The sequence below is a fragment of the Artemia franciscana genome, chromosome 1 (assembly GCF_032884065.1).
Source record: "Artemia franciscana chromosome 1, ASM3288406v1, whole genome shotgun sequence".
In the NCBI taxonomy this organism is placed as follows: domain Eukaryota; kingdom Metazoa; phylum Arthropoda; class Branchiopoda; order Anostraca; family Artemiidae; genus Artemia; species Artemia franciscana.
In genome coordinates this window covers 29,583,898-29,606,377 of record NC_088863.1, presented here as the reverse complement: position 1 = coordinate 29,606,377, position 22,480 = coordinate 29,583,898, and the positions used below count along the sequence as shown (strand labels likewise).

The 22,480-nt window shown below is 35.0% G+C and overlaps 1 protein-coding gene across 3 annotated transcripts in view; it reads left to right on the top strand.

Moving 5' to 3' along the window:
- The window catches only part of LOC136028245 (uncharacterized), a 306,509-nt gene that overhangs the window by 197,903 nt on the left and 86,126 nt on the right, over positions 1-22,480 (top strand). For all 3 annotated transcript variants that reach the window (XM_065705985.1, XM_065705977.1, XM_065705994.1), the window contains exons 18-20: positions 2,687-2,838; positions 14,353-15,179; positions 17,284-17,489. In XM_065705985.1, coding sequence (XP_065562057.1) covers positions 2,687-2,838; positions 14,353-15,179; positions 17,284-17,489 — 1,185 coding nt within the window. The remainder of the gene's footprint in view (positions 1-2,686; positions 2,839-14,352; positions 15,180-17,283; positions 17,490-22,480) is intronic.

Genomic DNA, 22,480 nt, shown 5'->3' with positions numbered 1-22,480 from the left:
ATATGTCTTTATAAGAAACTTATCGAGAAAAAAATTCTAACTAAAATTACGAAAATATATGTTGTAAGAGTCTTTAAGTCTTATGTCATGCCGTAACACGGGAACTCAATTAAATAACATTAAGACGAATCCTTAAGTTACAAAATCTACACAGGGCTCCTTAGAGGTCCCTGGCATCCGTTGAGCAAGGACACGTGGGTAACCTGTCTCCGCTAAGGTTCGTTGATGGTTCACTGAAAGCCAGTCTTCCGTGATACTGCGTAGGGATTCATGGAATGGGGGACAACCAATTAATTCTGGATAAGAATTTTCCCTAATATTATCAATCAATGTTTGATTTTATTTCTGTCTGTTGTTAAGTCTGGGTTGTTTGCTTTACAATTTTCTTTTCGTCTCCAAATTCTTGCTTTTTTAAGTGCTAGTTCCATAGCAGTTAACTGCGATGAGTATAATTCATTTGTACTATTTTTTATTTTGCAATTAAGCTCTTCGACTATTTACAAATGTTTCTGTTAGGTAGCTGGTTTGCTTGTATTGTTTGACAAAAGATTCATAAATTAAAAAAAATGTTTAGAAGAGTTGGACCTTCCAATCTCCATGAAAACCTTAAAGTTGAAATTAATTTTTGTGATATGATAGTATGCAATTTACTTAAAAGCTCCTACAGTTTTCTATTATCATCTTAATGTGCTTCTTAGAAGAAAAAGCTTTCATCACCGAAAAAAAAAGAAATTCTTATATTCTCTCTGAGACAAGCTTTTAGCAACAAGTGGTATTTTTCGAATCCTTTCAGAAGTGATTGATGGCGTATGTCGATACGAAGATGGAATGAAGATGGAGATTTTACCTTACACAAATAAAGAAAGATTTATTTTAAGGACTGGCTAAATATTGACTTAACAACAAGTGTCGTTTAGACGAGGAATTTGACAGCTGCAGGTTCTCATGGATTCAGAGACAACGGTATACCGCTGGCCAAGTAAAGAGCCCCACATGCCTTTCATGCATTATTATTACTTTTTCGCGGCCACTTCGTATGAAAGAAGTGACAATAGAAACTTAGAAGAAGTCTCATTTGATTGGAAATTAAAAGCTCTTGTGCCGTTTTTAAGAGTCAAAAGAGACTGTAGTGAAACCGGACCCTCCCATCTCTGCCAGTTTTTGCAATCCCCTTCGTAACACCTGAGCTATTTAATCAAAATTTGAGATGACCATTATGTTCAAAATAACTGAAAGGTTCAAAAAGTGTCTCCCCGGCAATGACATAACTCCCGCAGCCCTAGAGTGCCTCAAAGAGCAACAGACAACGAATGTTGGAATCCTCAGACGCAAGAGGAAGCTCCCTAAACTTTTGTCATTACATACTCTGCCAGTAGGATTTGTTGAAGCTACAATCAGACTTGATGGGTTATAAGAGTTATAGTTCCACTTCTGAAATTTAAGTATTTAAGAAGCTATTTAAAGAAAAGTAAAGAGCGATACCAAAACTCAGTACGAGAAGACATTAAGTAAGATAATCAGTTAATCTTATAACAAGCCAAAATGACGAAGAAATAACATGTCAAACTAACGGAATTTAAGATAAATTTTGAAGTCAAACTTAAAACAAACAGATTTATCATGAAATGGAGTTGGAATGAAACCTGTCAAAACCCACAAAAGTCTGAAATGTCTTTTGTACTTTCTTGAAAGCTAATCAGATTGGTTTAAAAATTGTAATTTAAAATTTTAAAAGTTTTGTTTATATACAAATATTGAACGAAATTGAATCAAAACAAAAGAATAGTGACAAAAAAACGAGTCGCCTTGAAATAATAAGACTAAATAGGTTTTCCCAGAAGTTTTGATTCTAAAAAATTGTTTGTCATTTTCCTTGAAACTTTATACTAATGTTAAGAGAAAGTGATTAAGTGCTATGGGATGATCTAGACTTGAGAGTAATCTGAGGCAGAGATTATCTAAGGAGCCCCACTCTTTTATGGAGCCAAAAATGAAAAGTCATTAGAATTCAAAATAATTTCACAATGTGTAGTGTTTGTAGCATCATATTCATTTGGAGTTTTGACGAGTGTTGCCAGTAAGCAAGAGGTGTCGATTAAGTTCCCTGAAGAAAATCGGTGGAAGAATGAAAATTGGACATGCCCTGAAAAATACCAGGTGTGAAAAAACATGAAATTATTGATGCTCGTTGTAAAACTCAATTCATGTATATTAATACGGAGTATTTGTATTTTAGCTTTTGTCCAAATCGATTTAACGAGGATTATTTTTAGGAGTACATAAAATTATGTGTTATCCTACATAAAAGTATAAGTTTTTTCCTATCTTTCGATCCATAAGTTTTTAATTTCGTCCCTGGATTGTCTCTATTATCTTTTTTGTTTTATTTAAATACGTCTCATTATATAATTAAAGACAAAAAAACAACAAATTTTTCAACTAAAAGAAAGGAGCGACATTAAAATTTAAAACGAGCAGAAATTATTCCGTATATGAAAGGGGCTGTCCCCCCCTCAACGTCCCACTCTTTACGCTAAAGTTTGACTCTTAAGTTGTCACAGTTCTACTTTTTAAAACAATAAAAACTAGCCGCTAAATAAACCTATGGGCTACAAGGAAAAAACCAGTGGCTAATAAGTAGTTTTATTGAAATAATCAATTCATAGTTTTTCTGTTCTTTTTATAGAGAGGTATGAATGTAAATACGGACAACCACTGAATGGCAGAAGTACTCTGTATCCTGACCGACCAGTGCGAACTGGTACAGAAAGCGAATGTCAAAAAGCTTGTGAAACTGAAAGAGAGTTTAAATGCAGAGCTTTTACACACCTCACACGAGTAAGTAGTTTAAAAAATACATCACTTTGTCAATTTATGTGTGCTTTATTTTTTCCTATTCTTTCCAAATAAAATGCTAATTTTGACATTAAGATTAAATAAAAAAAACTGATTTTTTTAGCTGAAAGTAAGGAGTGACATTAAAACTTAAAACGAACAGAAATTACTCCGTATATGAAATGGGTTATCCCCTCCGCAATCCCTCGCTCTTTACGCTAAAGCTTTTAATTGTTTTAAAAAGTAGAATTGTGGCAAAAAGTCAAACTTTAGCGTAAAGAGCGAGGGATTGCGGAGAGGACAACCCATTTCATATACGGAGTAATTTCTGTTCGTTTTAAGTTTTAATGTTGCTCCTTACTTTCAGCTAAAAAATCAGTTTTTTTTTATTTAATTTCTGAACGTTTTTGAAATAATGCATGTTTGGTTTTGGCTCTCCGCACATAAATTATTAAAATGAAATTTGTATATTAATTCTTTTTTTTCGCTAAATGGCTTTCTCTTAGTTTTGATCAGACGATTTTGAGAAATAAGGGGTGGAGAAGGAGGCCTAGTTGCCCTCCAACTTTTCGGTTACTTAAAAAGGCTACTAGAACTTTTAATTTTTAACGAACGTTTTTATTAGTAAACAATATACGTAACTTAAGAATTAACTTACGTAACAAGCTTTCATAACCTTATATTTTTATTATGTATACGAGGGGGTTTGTACCCTCGTTAATACCTCGCTCTTTACACTAAATCTTAACTTTTCTCCCAATTCTTTAAGAATGACCCCTGAATCAGAAAGGCCGTAGAATAAATAGTTGAAGTTACTAAAAATACTTTAGCATAAAGAGCAAGGTATTTCTCTCCTCCTAAATACCTCGCTCTTTATGCTAAAGTATTTTTAGAACCCCTCATATGCGTAATAATCTCTGTTCGTTTTAAGTTTCAATGCTACTTCTTCCTTTCATTTGAAAAAAAGTTTTCATGTTTACTTTTCTTTGTTTTCTTATAGTAATGCTAGAGAATCCTGCGCCCTTTTCATTAAATTTTTCATCCCCCATGACAGATTCCTTCAAGGAAAGATCCTCCAACATAGCCCCCTCTCCTCAGCCCCACCCCCAAACAAAATAAAACCCCCTGAAAACATCTGTACACTTCCCAATAACCATTACTACATCATGAAAAGAGAAATCACCAATGCAACAGCACAAACACATAAAAAAAAAAAAAAAAAAAAAAAAAAAAAAAAAAAAAAAAACATAAAACACATGAAAGAGACAGAAGGAGAAAAGGAAAACTGTTTTCCTAAATTAGTGACTAATATAGACCAGCACTTGAATGAGGCCTTAAACCTACTCATCCATACAATCACATAGGTCAAACAGCATAGCCATACACAATAAACCATAAAGAATAATTCATGGACAGGCAGTCATGTCGTAAGTCGTCATTTACCAACAATAATATGAAAAAAAACTTCGTTTTCTTAAAGAGTTAAAGAGGCTGCGTCCCAAAGTCAAACCTTAAAACGTACAGGAATTAGAAGAGGCAGTTGGGGGCTGCCGCCCCCCAAACCCCCAGCTTTTAAAGACTCTTTTGTACAGGTTTTTTTTTTGTGGGGGGACTTCATTGTTACTAATTACTAGTTTCGGCGCAATGGTTCTCCTGTCCTCTTGTGTTTAACATTTTTCGAAGTTATTCCATTATTCATTCATTTCAATGTTTTTTTAATTAAAAGAGGGCCTTTCCCAAGCCAAGAGTGGGGGGTTAGCAAAAAAACAAAAAACCTGTACAAAAGAGTCTTTAAAAGCTGGGGGTTTGGGGGGCGGCAGCCCCCAACTGCCTCTTCTAATTCCTGTGCGTTTTAAGGTTCGACTTTGGGACGCAGCCTCTTTAACTCTTTAAGAAAACGAAGTTTTTTTTCATATTTATTCTGTACGTTTTTCTACAATCCATGGTGGATGTAATTTAATAATTCCTGTACTCCTCGTACAGGAATTAGGAGAGGAAACCCCCCCCCGCTTTTAAATCATTGTATAAAATAGAAAAAAAATCGATAGAATGACCGAAATGTTTCTTTTGCTCATAAGAAGCTAATATTCTGTTATCTCTCAAATGATAAGCTGTCCAGGTGTTATCAAAATTTTTTTGATGTTGTGAAAAAAAACCGCCCGTAAGGGACTTGAACCCTTGACCCGAGGATTAAAAGTCTCACGCTCTACCAAGTGAGCTAACAACTTGCATGTGTGTAAATATAACTTCTCAATAAATTTTTAAAATTTCAAATTAACATGGGCTCTTATTGAGAGAAATCCGTTAATTAATAGCTAATGCGTGGTTTCTGGAAAACAGGGAAGGAGTTATCGGATCGAGCTGAAATTTCGCGGATAAGCTCCTGGGCCGTAGGGGACCTTAACTTGTGAATTTTAGCCTGATCGGACAACGTTAAAAGGGGGAGGGGGTTGGAGGGTCGAAACTTTCGGGGGGTTAAGATTTTCCTATGAAACTTTCCAGGAAAATTACTCGGAGAATTCCGCATCGAATGAGTCTTCGTACGCCCAGATCCGATGTCGGATGTGACCTGTAGGCGTCTAGAAAAAAAAAGTAAATGAATTTTAAGTGGCTATCCACGGTTTCTGGAAAACAGGGAAAGAGTTATCGGATCGAGCTGAAATTTCGCGGATAAGCTCCTGGGCCCTAGGGGACCTTAACTTGTGAATTTCAGCCCGATCGGACAACGTTAAAGGGGGGCTGGGGTTGACGAGTCGAAACTTTCGGCCAGATTTTCCCTATGAAGGAAAAGTTGGAGGGGGATGAAATTTTGCAGGTTTCTTAGTTGGAGCTCGGGCTACGAAATGCATCCCTCCCCATCCCTCTGCGACCACTGGAACCGAAGATCGCTTAACATTGTCGTGTGTCGCCTCTTTATAGAGGCACGAGTGTGCCTCCTTGATAGAAACAATAAAGACAAATAATTCAGAGGCAACGACCCAACACAAGGGCTCATCAGGAGAATACACTTGCCTATAGGGTTTCGCCACATTGAATTCTCTACCCAGCCAAGTTTTGTGGCTACCACAGAATATATATATGTATATATATATATATATATATATATATATATATATATATATATATATATATATATATATATATATATATATATATATATATATATATATATATATATATATATACATACATATATATATACACATATAATACATATATATATATATATATATATATATATATATATATATATATATATATATATATATATATATATATATATAAATATAAGTTGTCTGTGTGTCTGTGTGGCTGACACTCTTTGCTAGCATTTGGAAGTCTGAGAAAGTACCTGATGATTGGACAAAAAGTACGCTCATCAAACTTTTTAAGAAAGGTGACGCGATAAAATGTGACAACTGGAGGGGCATTAGTCTCATTTCGACTCCGGGTAAACTCTTCGCACAGATTATTCTCCGGCGCATTCAGACAGCCCTCGATAGTCACTTGCGTGACGAACAGCATGGCTTCCGGCCGTCCCGTTCCTGCACTGACCTCATCTATGTGCTACGAATGATGATCGAGGAGTCCAATGAATGGAGACAAAAATGTACCTGATTTTCGTGGACTTTGAAAAAGCGTTCGACTCCATCGACCGAGACTCGCTTTGGAAAATCCTGCGGTACTATGGAATCCCCGAAAAAATAGTGTCCCTAATTGTTGCATTGTATGAAAAAACAGAATGCTGTGTTCGGACCCAAGATGGGAACACCAGATATTTCCATATCAAGTCCGGCGTAAAACAGGTTGTGTCCTTTCTCCGTTACTCTTTGTCCTCGTTATTGATTACGTACTTCGTGATTGTACAGGATTTGGCATCCAAATTGGAGAAGCCAAAAAGCTAGCCGACCTGTATTTTGCTGACGATATTGCCTTGATGGAGAGGAACAAGGCCAAACTCCAGGATCTTCTTAATACTATCCGTGAAAATGCTAGCCGACTTGGACTCAAGATCAACACGGAGAAGACAAAGAGTATGGCAACAACCGATTCCCCTCTGGACATGAAATGCGGAGATTCAACCATCGAGCAGGTCGTGGAGTTCAGGTACCTTGGCAATACTGTGGAGAACTCAGGATCAAGTGAGCGAGAAGTGCAGCAGAGGATTGGGCAAGCCAGTGGAGCTTTTAACCGACTAAAGCCAGTATGGCGATCGAAAAAGTATTCCCTGAAGCTGAAATTGAGACTATTTAATAGCAACGCCCTTTCTGCACTTCTCTACAGCAGTGAGTGCTGGAAGTTGAATCAGCAACAAGAAAGACGGATCCTAGCCTTCGAAAACAACTGCCTTCGGAGGATCCTGAACATCGACTGGAGGGATCACGTCACAAACCAGATAGTCCGCTCTATCTCAGGCCAGCCCAGGGTCACAGACGTCATCCGGCAACGTAGATGGCGTTACCTTGGGCACGTGATCCGTATGAAGGAAGACAGGATCCCTAGGCTGATCCTAGAGTGGCAACCCCAGAGAAATCGCAGGCGAGGTAGACCCAAGAACACGCTGCATCGCACCTACCAACGGGATTTGTCGAACATCCACACGATGATCCAGCCCCAGTGGGAAGATGTTTGGGCAGCGGCGCACATGCGGGATGACTGGCGGCTCTTCGTGGATGCCCTGGGTGCCTCTGGCGGCACAGGTGGATCTAAGGTCTAAGGTAAGGTATGACATTCGTTCACGGAAAAATGTTTAATTGTAAAATGACTGAAGAACCTACAATGTCAACAGCCGAGGAAGCTGCTCAAAGAGTCTATGCCAAAAAACTTGCTGCTGATAGAGAAAGTAAGAAAAGAAAGCGTGCCGAGGAATCACAAGAGCAACGCGAAACCGGACTTGCTGCTAAAAGAGAAAGTGAAAAAAGAAGGCTAAAAGTATTTAAGAAAATCGTTCGAAGACAAATTTTTAATTGTAAGAAGATCGTGGACGGAAAAATGTTTAATTGTAAAATGACTGAAGAACCTACAATGGCAACAGAAGAGGAAGCTGCTCAAAGAGTCTATGCCAAAAGACTTGCGGCTGATAGAGAAAGTAAGAAAAGAAAGCGTGCCGAGGAATCAAAAGAACAGCAAGAAAACAGGCTTGCGGCTAAAGAACGCAAAACCGCGCAGTTAGATGAAAATCCACCTGTACAGCGAGAGTCAAAACATATCAAAACTGAAAATGATAGCGATGATGATTGGGTTTGGGATTTTGACTTGGATAAGGTCATCAATGCCTACCAGATTTTAGTTAAAAAAAAAACAAAGGTTCGGCGATATGTATTTCATAGTGACGCTGAAAAATAAAGAAGAAAAAGAAAACTGAAAAAAGAATAAGGTAAAAAACTAAAAAAAACTAGAAAGAAAAAACACTCAAAGAGAAATTACAGACCGGGACACAAAGGACGACCGGGACAGAGGGAATATAAATGACGATCGGGACACTCAAAGAGAAATTACAGACTGGGATACCGGGACACAAATGACGACCGGGACACAGGGAAAATAAATGACGACCAGGACACAGGTATTTAAGAATATCGTTCAAAGACAAATTTTTAATTATAAGAAGATCGTTGAAAGAGAAATATCTAATTGTAAAATGACTGAAGAACCTACAATGTCAACACCCGAGGAAGCTGCTCAAAACGAGTGTATTCAAGCCGAAGTAGCTGAGTTGGTAAAGCGTTATGTTTCAGGTTCTAGGTCCGAGAGGCTCCAGGTTTGAACCTTGGCATTAGCATTAATACAAAAGAAGAAAAAAACTAAAAAAGGTAAAAACTACAAAAAAAATAAAAAGAGAATACTAAAAAAACTAAAAAAGCTAAAAAACTAAAAAAAAAACAAAAAAAGGTAAAAAACTAAAAGCTAAAAAAGAAGAACAAACTAAAAAAAAACTAAAGAAAAAGGTAAAAACTACAAAAAACTAAAAAGAAAAAAAACTAAAAACTAATAAAAAGACTAATAAAACTAAAAACTGAAAAAGAAAAAGAAACTAAAAAAAGAAGAAAAACTGAAAAATAAAGGAGAAAAAGAAAACTAAAAGCCGGGACACAGGGAATATAAATGACAACCGGGACACTCAAAGAGAAATTACAGACTGGAGCACTAGAACTTTTCATTTCCGTTAGAATTAGCCCTCTTGCGACATTCTAGGACCACTTGGTCGATATGATGACCCCTGGGAAAAAAACAAACAAAAAAACAAAAAAACAAATAAACACGCACCCGTGATTTGTCTTCTGGCAAAAAATACAAAATTCCACATTTTTGTAGATAGGAGCTTGAAACTTCTACAGTAGTGTTCTCTGATACGCTGAATCTGATGGTGTTCTTTTCGTTAAGATACTACGACTTTTAGGGGGGTGTTTCCCCCTATTTTCCTAAATAAGGTAAATTTTCTCAGGCTCGTAACTTTGATGAAATTTATATATTTGAAATCAGCATTAAATTGCGATTCTTTTGATGTAGCTATTGATATCAAAATTCAATTTTTTAGAGTTTTGGTTACTATTGAGCCTGGTCGCTCCTTACTACAGTTCGTTACCACGAACTGTTTGATTAAAACGAAAAAGTATCAAAATATCGAAAATAAACCTTAATTAATAGCGTTAATGTGAAATTCGGATGGGATGAGACTGTATTCTCGATGTAGATCTGCTTTTAATTTATTTGGTGGATTTATATGTCTCGTACCAGCGAATCAGCCTATAAGTCTATTTTATTACTAGTCTAAGTCGAGAGTCCATTACTAGTCTTGTATCAGCTGATTGTACCAGTCTCAATACTCACAATTGTACTACACAAACATTAACAAAAAGAACAAAAAAACGAAACGTAAAAAAGAATATGAAATGTTTTCAGTTAAACGAGACAATATTCCTTTATCAATTCAACCCGGGGTTATTCTTTGACCTTCATTTCTCCTGTCGAAATCAAGTTTTGATAATATACGGCCAAACATATTTGATTTTACGCTGAAGCTTCTAAAGTAAAAAGCCTAAAAAAAAATATTTTTTTTGGATGCTCATATTTAATGCTAGAATTACGTTGCGTCTTCTCCTTCGTACTCAAACTCATGTTCTTATAAATAGAAACAAAAAGAAAATTTAAGATGAATATACCATTTTCATCAAGACAAAAATATTTTGGTATCAAGGTGATTTAGAGGTTTATTTTACCATAATTTCTTCTTTTGATAAAAAATTTTAGATAATGAAATCGAAAATATTCGACTGTACTCATGAAACCTTGAAAAAAGCCCTTAGAAAACAGTGCCACCTTCTTATTCTCTCATATTAACCGTGAGATTAATGCTGAATCCTCTCCTCAATAATAAAACTAAGTTTTATCTTTTCCTTTCTAAGATTTTTTCTTGTTATCTTTTCTTCTTATAAAAAGAAGAATATGCTTTAAGCACATAATTTCAACCACAAGTCTCCCAATTACTCACATGTTTTAATTAAATATATTCAATCATACTTATGAATGAATTATAATCCTAAGTTCTAATCATCATTTAATGTGACTCAATCATATATTAACATTGTCATACTACCCCCCCATAGGCCCTAATTCCGTTGAAATACTTCAAAGCGGCCAAATTAAGGCCACATTTTTGACTGATAAGCTTTTTCCAGTTTGTTAGTAAAATTGTAAGCCTAATAGAGCTTTTTCAATATCTATTTTTAATTCAATTGTTTGAGGGGCAGTTCCCTCAGTTGAATTTCCAAGTCAGCATTTGAGGGTCTGGCAGAATTTGTCCCTGGCCATTTGAGGCCAGGGACTTTGAAAAGTTTATCGTCCTTTTCAAAAATCAAACAAGAAAGTTGAATGTAACCTATTCCAGATTGTTAATTGCATAGTATTTTGTTTAGGCCAATAATAAGACACAATAAATAAGCTATCCAAGATGCTGGGTTGTCTACTGGTGGAAAACACTTCACATAATTTTGCAAAAGACAGAAAGAGCGACAGAGCGACACGTTACCTTTTGCAGATTAGACGCGAAACCAGTACAAACACAAACCAAAAAATCAAACTAATAAGCCTTCAAGAAATCCAACATAGTTTGAATATAACATTTCTCTTATCATTTTCTTTAGTGAGCCATATTAATAGAATTATTTATCATCTAATCGATCCAAGCTTTAACCCAAAAAGAAGTCAGCCGTGATGACCCGTGTAGCTCACAAGTGGCGGGCTATCCGGCACCCCAGAAGCGATAAAGAAAAGAATAATATAAAATAGGGACGCACCAGTGCTTTTCATTCAAAAAATGAATTTCTTTGTTGGTCATGTAGGGAGGTTGTAATTTTTCCATATGGGATTTTTGATATTAGTAATTCTATTGGTGAGGTTTTCTTTTTCAGTGCCATTTTTTGAGGGGCTTCAGACTATTTGTTGAAATTCATATAAATTCGTTTTCAAAATAACGTTCACTATTTAGTTTAATCGAAGTAACACTCACCGTTCCCAAATCAGCTACAAATGATAATTTTTGTCACCAGACAGTTTTTTTTTCAAAACTTGGTTTTAAACTGTGGTTACTATGGACTAGGTTCGGACTTTAATAGGCCGCAGCTATCACTCCAACCATGATGTTTCTTCCAACGCCACACCAATCTACTTAACTGACTTTTGACATTTAATTAATCAGTTATGTGATGTAATAAACACATCGGTTTAAGAACAGTTCTACTATCGAGCATGTGTAACATGCAACACTGTGTATGAAAGCGTGAATGTACTCTTTGTCGTTGAAAATACTTCTTGTTTTATTACCTTTTCTTTTTTTAGGTTTTGAAATTTCCGATAATTTTTCATACAGACTTAAAATAAATAATGTCCGAATCTATTGCTCTCAGTCTGCTTTCATCATTTTCCCCACTATAATAATTTTATTCAAAAAGAAAAGAAACACGTTCCGTTAAGCTCAAACTCCCAAAGGAATTCAATAATCTCCAATCTTAAACTCATTTCATTTCAAATTGCGCATTACGTTTTGGCTCATTTGGTTTCTGTAGAAGTTAAAATCCCCCTTTCAAGAAATTCTGCCTCATTTGAATTATCGTTTCTGGGGTGGGAAATCCTATTATTTTCTCGCAGCTGAAATTGGTTTTTTTGCCATTCTTAAATACAGGCCTTTACGTACAATTAGGAAGAGATAACTTGACAAAGTAGCTTAGAACAGAAATGGAAGTTCTCCCAGAGAGAGTGAAAAACTGATCCACGCTACTTTAGGGAGTGTTCGGAGTTTTAGTATTTGTAATCTGTTGCTGTTTTTTTCTTATCCAGTAATTTTTAATATATAAAAAGGAACTATGTTAACGTAAAGATAGTTTTGACAACACACTTTGGTAGATCTGTGCAACCTAAATATTTAGAAAGTCCTAAATGAACAGAATGAAGGTAAATATCGAAGAACAATGAGTTCAAGCCGGTGGCGTCAAATCACTGAAATCTGGGACTAGGGTATTTTTTTTCCAATACCTTGGGGATGGGGAAAATTTTTGTTTTTATTCATTTTTTTGTGCTTTTATTGGCTAAAATTTTCAGACCCTCCATCTATGATTTTAAAATCAATATGGATGATAAGAAAGGCTGAGTTTGCAATCTTACCTTCAAGAGAATACGTTTAAACCTAACATGAAAATACAGAAATAAATAAATAATGGGTAAAACTCATACTTACGACAGTGATAACAATAAGCCATATACTGCCTGGATATTTAGACTTCACATTCAAAAACTTGTATAACCGATAAAAATGAAAAAAGCTCGCATTTGAAAACTTTTATCGTTGTTTATGTGAAATTCTGAACAGTTTTTGTCATAAAACAACTCATGGCATGGAACCGTACTTTAGGAGTGGCTTCAGCTAATTATAACCGAAACTGAAACAAATTTTTTGATAATAACGTATATAACGTTTGAAAGTTATTAAATTTAATGTATACAGCATTAAAATCTCATTTTTAAATTTTTATCTGTAAATTTTCATCAATTTCAATTTTGTTTCGCGAAGCTCTAAAACACCTTGTGTTTAGATGGGGGAATTTTTTCCATTTTCAATTTATGTCCCAATGATTCACTATTTTCAAGTTTTGTTCAGGTGGCTTCGCCTTCTGAACTTTTTTGTCCATTGTAATGTGCTAGCTTTCTGGTTATATCGCTTTTGATTAGGATTTTATGTTCAAAAATTTTCACAGTTTTTTTTTTGTCCAGGAGTTTAACACATTTTCATTTTTGTTCACTTATTTCGGTACTTTTCATATTCATCACAAAATTTTCACCATTTTTAGTTTCTGTTTACGCGATCTTGTCTTCTTAAAATTTGTGTCCCTAAGTTTTCACCATTGTCATTTTTGTGTTGAAGCAATGTCGTCTTCTGCAATTTATGTCTTGTGTAGTGAAAAAGTGACGCTCTGCTGAAAACACAAAATCAACGCAACAAAACATGATTAGGGAGAGAAAATAAGTGTCCTGCAGAAAACAAAACATTAGTTTATAAGGCCATGAAATTAGTAATTTTAGCATACAGTTTTAATGAGCCCCTAACTTTAAGTAAGACCAGTTTTCAGTGGAGTGCCATCTTTTACATATATATATATATATATATATATATATATATATATATATATATATATATATATATATATATATATATATATATATATATATATAGTGCATAAACTGCGAGACAATAATTTCTGTTTGTTTCAAGTTTTATCTTCGTTCTTTACTTTCATCAATAAGACACTTTTTTCAATTTGAATATCTAGATAAGTCAAAGTAGTTTAAAATCTTATGATTGCTAAGTCTAAGGGAGTCATTGAATGCATTTTTACAGCAATACTATGCTTTCGGCTAGTGTACAAGGGTACGAGCTTTTGTTTCTTCTTTTTTTAGTCTTCTTCTTTCTTTGAGTTTAGGGGTGGGGCTCTACCCTCAAGTAAATGTTTTAACCCTATATCTAAGTGAAATAGCCCTCAGCAAAACATAAATGAATATAAAAAAAACTTACATTAAAATACAACATTAATTTTTTTTTAAACAGTCCCAAAATACCCCCTTCAACGAAGTTCAACCAAGATTTTTCTTATGATGGAAAGTGTAGTCTTCGTCGCTATTTTTTTTTCCTTCTCATGCTGTGTGGTTAATGTCAAGAAATATATTCAGTATAAACCACTTCTGCTCTTTCTTTTAGATCAATATTTTTCTACTAGAGGTGATTAAATTCGTTTAAATATTTTGATCCTACAATATAATGAGTTGCTATGCTCAGTCAGTTTCGGTTCTAGATGAAGCTATTTGTAATATTCCGTGGTGGCCTCCGCACTCTTGCAAGATATACAAACAACAGATATACAGAACATTGGTTATGCTGCGTAGAGTATGACCAATGTTTTATATTAATTTTTGCCTTTTTTGGAAGAATTTTTATTGCTATAGAACATTAAAACTGTCCCTTTTCAGGCCCCACCCACTGGACTGAATTGTCTGCTAAGTAGTGTATCTTCCGCAATATATGCTGGCGAAGTAACCGGAAGTGTACCAGGTGCTTTATATGTTGAAAAAGTGTGCGGCAGAGAAAAACCTAGAGGAGCCTCAAGACAAACTGTAACGTACGGAAATATTTTTACTAGGATGACTGCCCCATTTGACAGAAGATACGTAAAAGGAGGATTTGATAGAGGGGAAACACCAGGACCAACTCCTTCAATTAGGTTTACTCAAAGAAGTTCTCCAAGATTCAGTTTTGATTATAACGATAGCATAGATCAACCGTCAAGTCCAAGAACAATCTATGTTTATAATTATAATAACAATATAGATTTTAAGACTACAATGAAAAGTCAGACTTATGAGCCAAGTGGAGTCTTGACTCCCCCTGAGCTGTCTGTCCGTTCTCAAGGAGGAATTCGAACTGATGGAGTTCAAGTTAGAAGACTTCCTGAGGACACAAAAGTCACTTTTACTAAACAAGAAGGCCCTTTTGACTATAGTGGCTATGAAACGCACCGTAAATCAGATGACATTGGTTTTACAGTTGCTACTGATCGTCGTTTCGGCTATGACACAAAATTGTACAAATATCCAAACACTGTGTTTCTAGTTGGTGACCGTGATTCCAGTACAAGTTATAATGGCATATTGGACGGTTCGCTTGGTGAAAGAAGGGAACAGGATAGTGAAGTGCACGATTCATCCAGCCGTGGTACTTCAGGCACAAGAATTAGTAGCTGTCGTAATCCCGTGACATACGAAAAGACAGCGAATAGTGATGTACCGAACATTCGAAGGTATTGATTTTCTTAACTTCTTTAAATCCAACTATTTTAAATATTAATAATTAAAATACCAAATTAAAATTAGTGCACTTCATTTTTGTCACTATCCTCTTATTTTGTGACAATTTATGATTAAATCCTTTATGAATATTTTTTCTTTGGTCTCGTTGTTCATTTACCATAATATCAAACCTTTGCCTTCCGTTTAAAAAGAGAAGCTCGTGAAACGGATCGAATGAAGGGATGGATCTTTTAACATCTTTTAAATATATTTCTTTTTTTTTGTTTTTAGATTTTGACTTATATTCTAGCTTTGCAAAATAAGCCACGTGTATAATGCATTTTTGGATTTTGTACAAAACTCGTCCAATAGTAGGAAAAGGGTGTATTCATAAAATAGAAATCAACTATCAATATTCTATTGAACTTTGATCTTAGAGTTCTGTTCCTGACGGGTCTTGAACTAACTCCATTTATTCTGAGATCGAAAATCTGAGCTGTAGCTAATATCTAAGAAATTCATTGAAACGAATGTCATTGTCCCCTGTTAAAGCAATTGTAGATTAGATTCGAAATACCAGGTAAACCTGTATCAGGAAAAGATTAAAAGCTTAGATGAAATATTAGCATTGCTAAAAATCTGAAAAAGATTCAGATGGTACAAATAGATTCAAAGTGCATTTATCTAGGCAATAACTAAAATTGGTGGCATGTTCCCCTGTTAAGATAGGATTTTGTTTAGGTTTCTTAAGGTATAACTGAAACAATTTTTTGCATACCCATTCCTTAAGAAATTAGTTCCACTCATCTTCATAGTTACGTAGAAACTTCTACGATAAGCTATTTTTTTATATCTAATTAGCCCTTCTCCCATCAAATATTGGCATCAACCAAGTAGTTAGTCCATGTTTTACTCTTCTTGTAAACTATATAAAAAATATAAATCATTTCTATTGCAAAACATGCTGTCAAAGTCCCTATATCAAGACATGTCACCGAAATTTTAAGAATTCTCATCTCACACTAACTATCCCCCTATGGCTGAATTTTTTATTTCTTTTGCTTTTTATAAAGAGCTTCGATAAAAACTAGCAGAGGTAGGTACTGCTATGTCTTTGTCAAAATTGAACTGGAGTACCGCTAGTTTAGAACAGCATGTTATATTTTATTTAAGTTATTTTCATTGGTAAATAATATTTTACCAATTCAATTCGTGCTCAACCACGAATATTTTTGAAAAAAAAATATTTTCTTTGCTTCAGAAGAAAAATACCCACCTACATTCATGCTAGTTGTGTTACCACTAAATAATTCTAAGAAAAGAAAAAGTGTACTTTTATTACGTCACGTGGAGTTCTGCATGCATAAGACAGTAATTAATCTGATGTAGTATTAAATCACATCAGAAAAACAACACATTTTGATTCATACAATTGAATAGAAAGTAGTCTTATTCTTTTAACTCCTTTATAGTTTGATTTTAGAGGGAAAACCTTAAGACAAATTTTGTTTTCTTAAATTTTCTTTGCTTTCCTATCGAGTAGTTCTTAGGAATTTGTATAATTTTAGGTAATAGAGTATACTCCCCCAAAACAGAGGATGGGTGAAAGTGAGGCATCGGTCACTGTTCTCGAAGCAATATTATGCACATATCAAAATTGACTGTAAACTAGGGGTATTGAGGGGATTTCAGTCCCGCTTGCATTTAAGAGAGTGCTGGACCTAAAACTTTATTTTTTTTTTTTATCTTCCTCAGAATGTTGGTTAGAGCCTTTTCCCCCAGTAGTGATCTTATGTCATTAATTATGGAGTCGTCGATTGTTGTTAGAGAGCTTATTCGCAAAAAAATTGATAGTTCCAATATCCTTTTTAACTAATATGAGAGATCGAGCCAGAGCTAACTACCGACGCCTGTCATTTGCAAAAAAAAACTTTTGGATCAAAGAGGGCCAAAGTCTTACCAAGAAAAAATTATGACAGTCAGTGACAGTCTTTGGAATAAATAGCGGTAGATTGATAAATAAGATAAATAATTTAAAAAATTAAAATGTAAGATAAATAAAAATTGCTCAACAGCAATGCAATATTGTAATCTGAGAGGCTTAAAATATTCTAGGGTAGAACTACGTATCCGTGGTGAATTTGGGCTCACAATGGAATGCATAAGGGAATGTGACCGACTTGGTGACAAATGTTTAGCCTTAATCATTGAACCCGTTCAGGGTCCCCGGCACCGTTGTTTTTCCTTGGAAAGGTCAGCTTACCCTGAGGAGCTTGTTCCAACTGCTGGGACGATGTACTTTGAGAAAATGTGTTTAGATGGTAAGTTTAAGACAGTATTCATGGTAAATTCTTTGAACTGGTTTTATACTCTAGGATTAAAACCTTAAGCGTAAATGAGCTGGCCATATCCAATGGGTATGAATGAGCATTCTTTGTTGAAGAAAAAGTTAGAAAAGCAAAAATTCTGAAGCGCAAAAAAGCAAAACCTGTTTGAAACAACACAAATTTAGCATGTGACCTCAAAAAAGGCTATGGGGTATTTTTGCTCATCAGACAGTTTGTGCAGGCAGTTCGTGGTAACGGACTGTAAGTCAGGACAGACACTTGCTAATAGCAACCCTAAAAAAGTCTAAAAAAGGATTTTGACATAAATAGAAGCTTAAAAAGAATAGACTTTTTATAGTGATCCTAAACATACAAAATTCATCAAGCATAAAGTTACCAACAACAAGTTACGAGCCTGAGAATATTTGTCTGTCCCTCTGAAGGAGTGGGGATGAACACTGCTCAAAAAAGCAAGTGAGTTTGATGAAAACAACACCATGAAAGTCCGCCTATCAGAAAACTCTACCGTCGAGGTTTTTTGTACCAAAATATGAAATTTTGAATTTTTTCCGACAGGGTTTTATAACCGTTGCGTGTTTATTTGTTTTTATGTTTATCTTTATTTTCCTCAGCGTGATTTTATCGAACTAATTGCCCTAGATTGGGAGAAGGGCCATTAGAAAGGCAATCAGAAGCTGCAGTGCTTCTTTTAGGTAGCAAAAAATACTGGTCACAGAAAAGGGTGTTTTCTGCCATTTTGTAGCGTGAAACAAGAATTATTGTGCGAAAAGACCCAAAAAGACATGTATTGAAAATTGTAGTATAAAAAGTCAATTTTAAATTACTGAAAAACTATTGAATGAGCTTTAAAGTTTAAGAGGCAGTAATGCCGCAAGGTGGTACATTTGTTCCTAGAGATAGACTAATACAAAATAAATAAATGGTTGATATAGGCATTTATTTAAGTTCATTTATCTGAGATTTCATAAAATCATTAACAGTAGTGCATAATTTTACATCCGCCATTATGGAGGAGGTCCAGTGGATCTCCCTGTAGTGGGAGATTGTGCTTGAAGTCTAAAAGTGTTTTCTTATACACAGGTTGCCTGCCTAACCGTGAAGCTTCAGATAAATATTGAAGGAGGATTTGGGATTTGGGGGGCTGGAATTAATCTAATCCACCATGGTTCTCGGGAATCCCAGACAATATTGTTTTTACAACCTTAAGTATTACGTTCTTATGCTTACTGGATATGCTTACCGCCACAAAAGGTTGAGTATCATGAGCTCCACCAGAAAATTCGCTGGGATGGGGGTTAAGTGCTACTAGAAGCATATATTTCCACGAAATTTAAATGGGAATGTTTCGCATTTTTCTATTGATTTATATTTATGAGTATGTTCTTGTTTTATAGGGACATTCTCCCGCCCCCACGGTTTCCGCGGTGGATATTCTTATAAACGATTTTGTTCATGTAGTGCGCTTTCATAACCATGAAAATTTCCAATATATTATTAAAATCTGTAATTTAAGACCCCTCCCCCCTAATAAATATTTAGAGGGTTGTATTTTGTTTGGAATGATTACCATTTTGGAAGCTTTATTATACGAATATCAAATGAAAATTTAAAAATAGGCGGGCTGAACAAGGAAACAGTAGTCTCCTTCATATTTAACAGAGCCGTGGACCCAAGAGATCGTTGTAACAAACTGTAAATGAAGAACGACCCTTTGTCAATAGAAACAAAAACAATAAAAACCAAGTTTTGATCTTAACGTATGTAACGTCTCAATCTGAGAATATTAGTAGCTCGTTCATGGAAAGGCAAATCCTTTACGGGCAACTTACCAAAACAAAGCACAACGACTACCTTGAGCTGGGTATACTATATATAAACATACCTCTGTGTGTGAGCAAATTATGCAATGAAACTAAAAGTGTCTAAGAGCCTTCTAGGACCGTCTACAAAATTTTAAAACTCTCTTTCGTTTTGACGTAGTGAATTCGGCCATCTTTTACAATTACGTACATTCACCTCTATCAGATGAATTATCGTTGCTCGTTCATGAAAAGGCAAATCGTTTAAGGCCTAGTGGAAGTCCAAGCATTTTACTCCCTAGTCAAATCTTTTTCCGAGGCGGCAACTCGGTCAAAGACAAAGTTATCAGTTTTCTTCGTCGCTTCAACTAAATAAACAAAAGAAGGTTGAATTTATGGGGTTTCTCACTCAAAATTACGATTAGGCGCAGGTTTTTCTTAGCAATTCTTCCTGTAATTATTTATACAATATATTTTTTTGTATATATTTATTAACCGGCAGTTTATTGTCTACACGCTACTTATTCTCCAGACCCTGTTTAAACCGGTTACAACTAACTAATACTTCACTGAATCTCTCAAGAACAATCCGAGTGTTTAGTCCCTTGCTCTAATTTAAGCATTCTCATGCGTCCTGATTATAAAGAAGTCTTTTGAGAACATCTAGTCTTTTGAGAGGAATTTTTGACTTTGGAACACACATATGTAAAGTATTTGAAGGGACTGCAGCCAGCAAGTATATATTATAGAAACAAGTTTCTGATTGTTGAATAGAATATTTTTGCTCTATTTTTTTGATACCCCACAACAACAGTGTCTAGTGTAGCAATCTAGAATGCAAACCCGAAACCGGTATTATAATTATTTTGGAATTATAAAAAATGGCATCTTTGAGATTTGATCAGATCAAAAAACTCACCAGATTTTCAATATCTGTTAAAATAAAAACCGCCAAAATCGCTAATTCGGGAGCGTCAGGCAAACTCCAAATGTTTAACAACTCCTGCCTTAAGAGGAACTTGCCGAAATAAGGCCTGATAAGACTACCTGGAGCAGGATATACCCCGTCAGGATTATATATATATATATATATATATATATATATATATATATATATATATATATATATATATATATATATATATATATATATATATATATATATATATACGATATCATATTTTAGATAATAATACTTTGATTATGAAAAAGCCGGATAATTATGCAAAAAGTCACCTTTAGCCATCCCCAAATCTAGGTCAACCCTATGTAGGACATAAGAAAAGAATTGAAATTAAAGTTTGAAGCAAAGTTTATTCAGATGCAAGTATAGAGCAATACTAAAACTCAAAATGAACTTGATATTAATCTTTGGGGGTTTGGCCCCCTCTCGCCTCTTCTTCGTGCATAAAAGCTGGTCTTTATGACCCAATTCCTTATGGATGACTGCTCAAGCACAAGGGTCGCTGAATGGGAATAAGAAGTATTTCTAAAGTGATACAAAACTTTAACGTAAAGAGCAAGAAAGAGGGGGCAGTCCATGTCTTATACGGAATATTTTTTTCATTTTAAGTTTGAATGTTGTCTAAGTTCTCCCTTTACATTCATTAAGAAAACCTTGTTTTTTTAATTGAATTGTAATTAAGGAACAGTTCATGCTAATCGTAATCGAAAGTCTAATATATATTCATCAGTAAATGGCTTTGATGATGATTCTATATATGTGAAATTCGTTATATTTATAGTAGCCCAACAAAATTTTAGGCCTGAGAAAACTTGCCCTATTTTTGAACAAGGGGAAAACAACATCAAAAAGAAGGAGTGATCTAGATGAAAAACACTATCAAATAAAGCACAACCCTAACCTGTCGAAAAGAGAAGCTACACAATTCTTTATTTTTTTCGAGAGCCATTGATGCATGTATATTCGTTCATCTATTTTATTTTATTTTTTACTGGCGATGTTTTCGGTGAAGCAGTAATCCTAAAATATTGGGAAGCGGTATATTCAAATGAGAATTAAAATTTCTTTGATATTTCTTAGCATCAAGATAGACTATGCTATTTTTCGCCATTTTGCAAATGTGCTTGCAGCAGAACCAGGAGTCTTTCCCTTCACCTGGGTTCTGAAATTCACATATTTCGTAAGAGTTTGTTTAACTCTAAGCTCCCCAGACTGTGGATTGACTGAATATTAATTTTCTCAGTTCAGAGGCAAACTTACCGCACGATGGCGTATTCATTCCAAAGCATGGATTTAGTACACACAAGCAAACGATTAATAATCTTTCCATTTAAAAGCTTGATTTAACTAAGTCAGTTTATATCTGGCTTCTTGAGCTCGTGTATGGTGGTGGGTAATTGTGCATTAGCTATTCTGAGGGATGGCCAGTGTATCTCTGTGTTTGGGGGATCTGAAGCCTCCAAAAGAGGGTGCATTTTTATACACACAGTTTCCAACTTAGGTGAATCTTTAGTTAGATATAGAAGGCAGAATGAATGGAGGGGGGGGGGGGTAAATGAAAAGCCATAGTCTAATATTAAATAAAATTTCATGAATGAACTTCATTAAAATGAAATTCCAAAGTATAACATTAAAGGTTACGCTCATTCTTTTACTTGCATAAAAAGGAGGAGATGTGAGGGGTAATGTTAGTGCTGCCAGGAAATTATTGGGGGGAGGGAGAGCGAGCTACCAAGGTATTTCTCATTTGAGGATATCTATAATTTTTATTTATTACACTTTTTTTACTGTCTGCTTGTTTCCCGAGGAGGAATTGACCCCTTGTCTACCCTCATCCCCTGCATATCCATATGGGGGAATCCTTTAAGAAATGGTTAGAAAAATGCCTTGAAAACCGTGAAAAAATAACTCTAAAATTTATCTTTTGTGTTTCAAACCCCATAGCTCCCTCTTCTGAGAAATATTTGAAAAGGTGCAATTTTTTGGGACAATCATGCTTAACATATCTTTGAATGAACACTAGACTTGAATGTAAAAATGGAATTTGAAGAAGGGAGGGGTGGCCCCTCAAATTTAAGAGAGCCCTGGATCAAAGAGTTTGTAGCAACAAACTTTAAGTTTTAGAACCCATGGAAAAGTTTGTTTTATAAAACATTGGCTGTTTACATGTAAGGCTATTCTGACAAATAAAAGTGATGTGT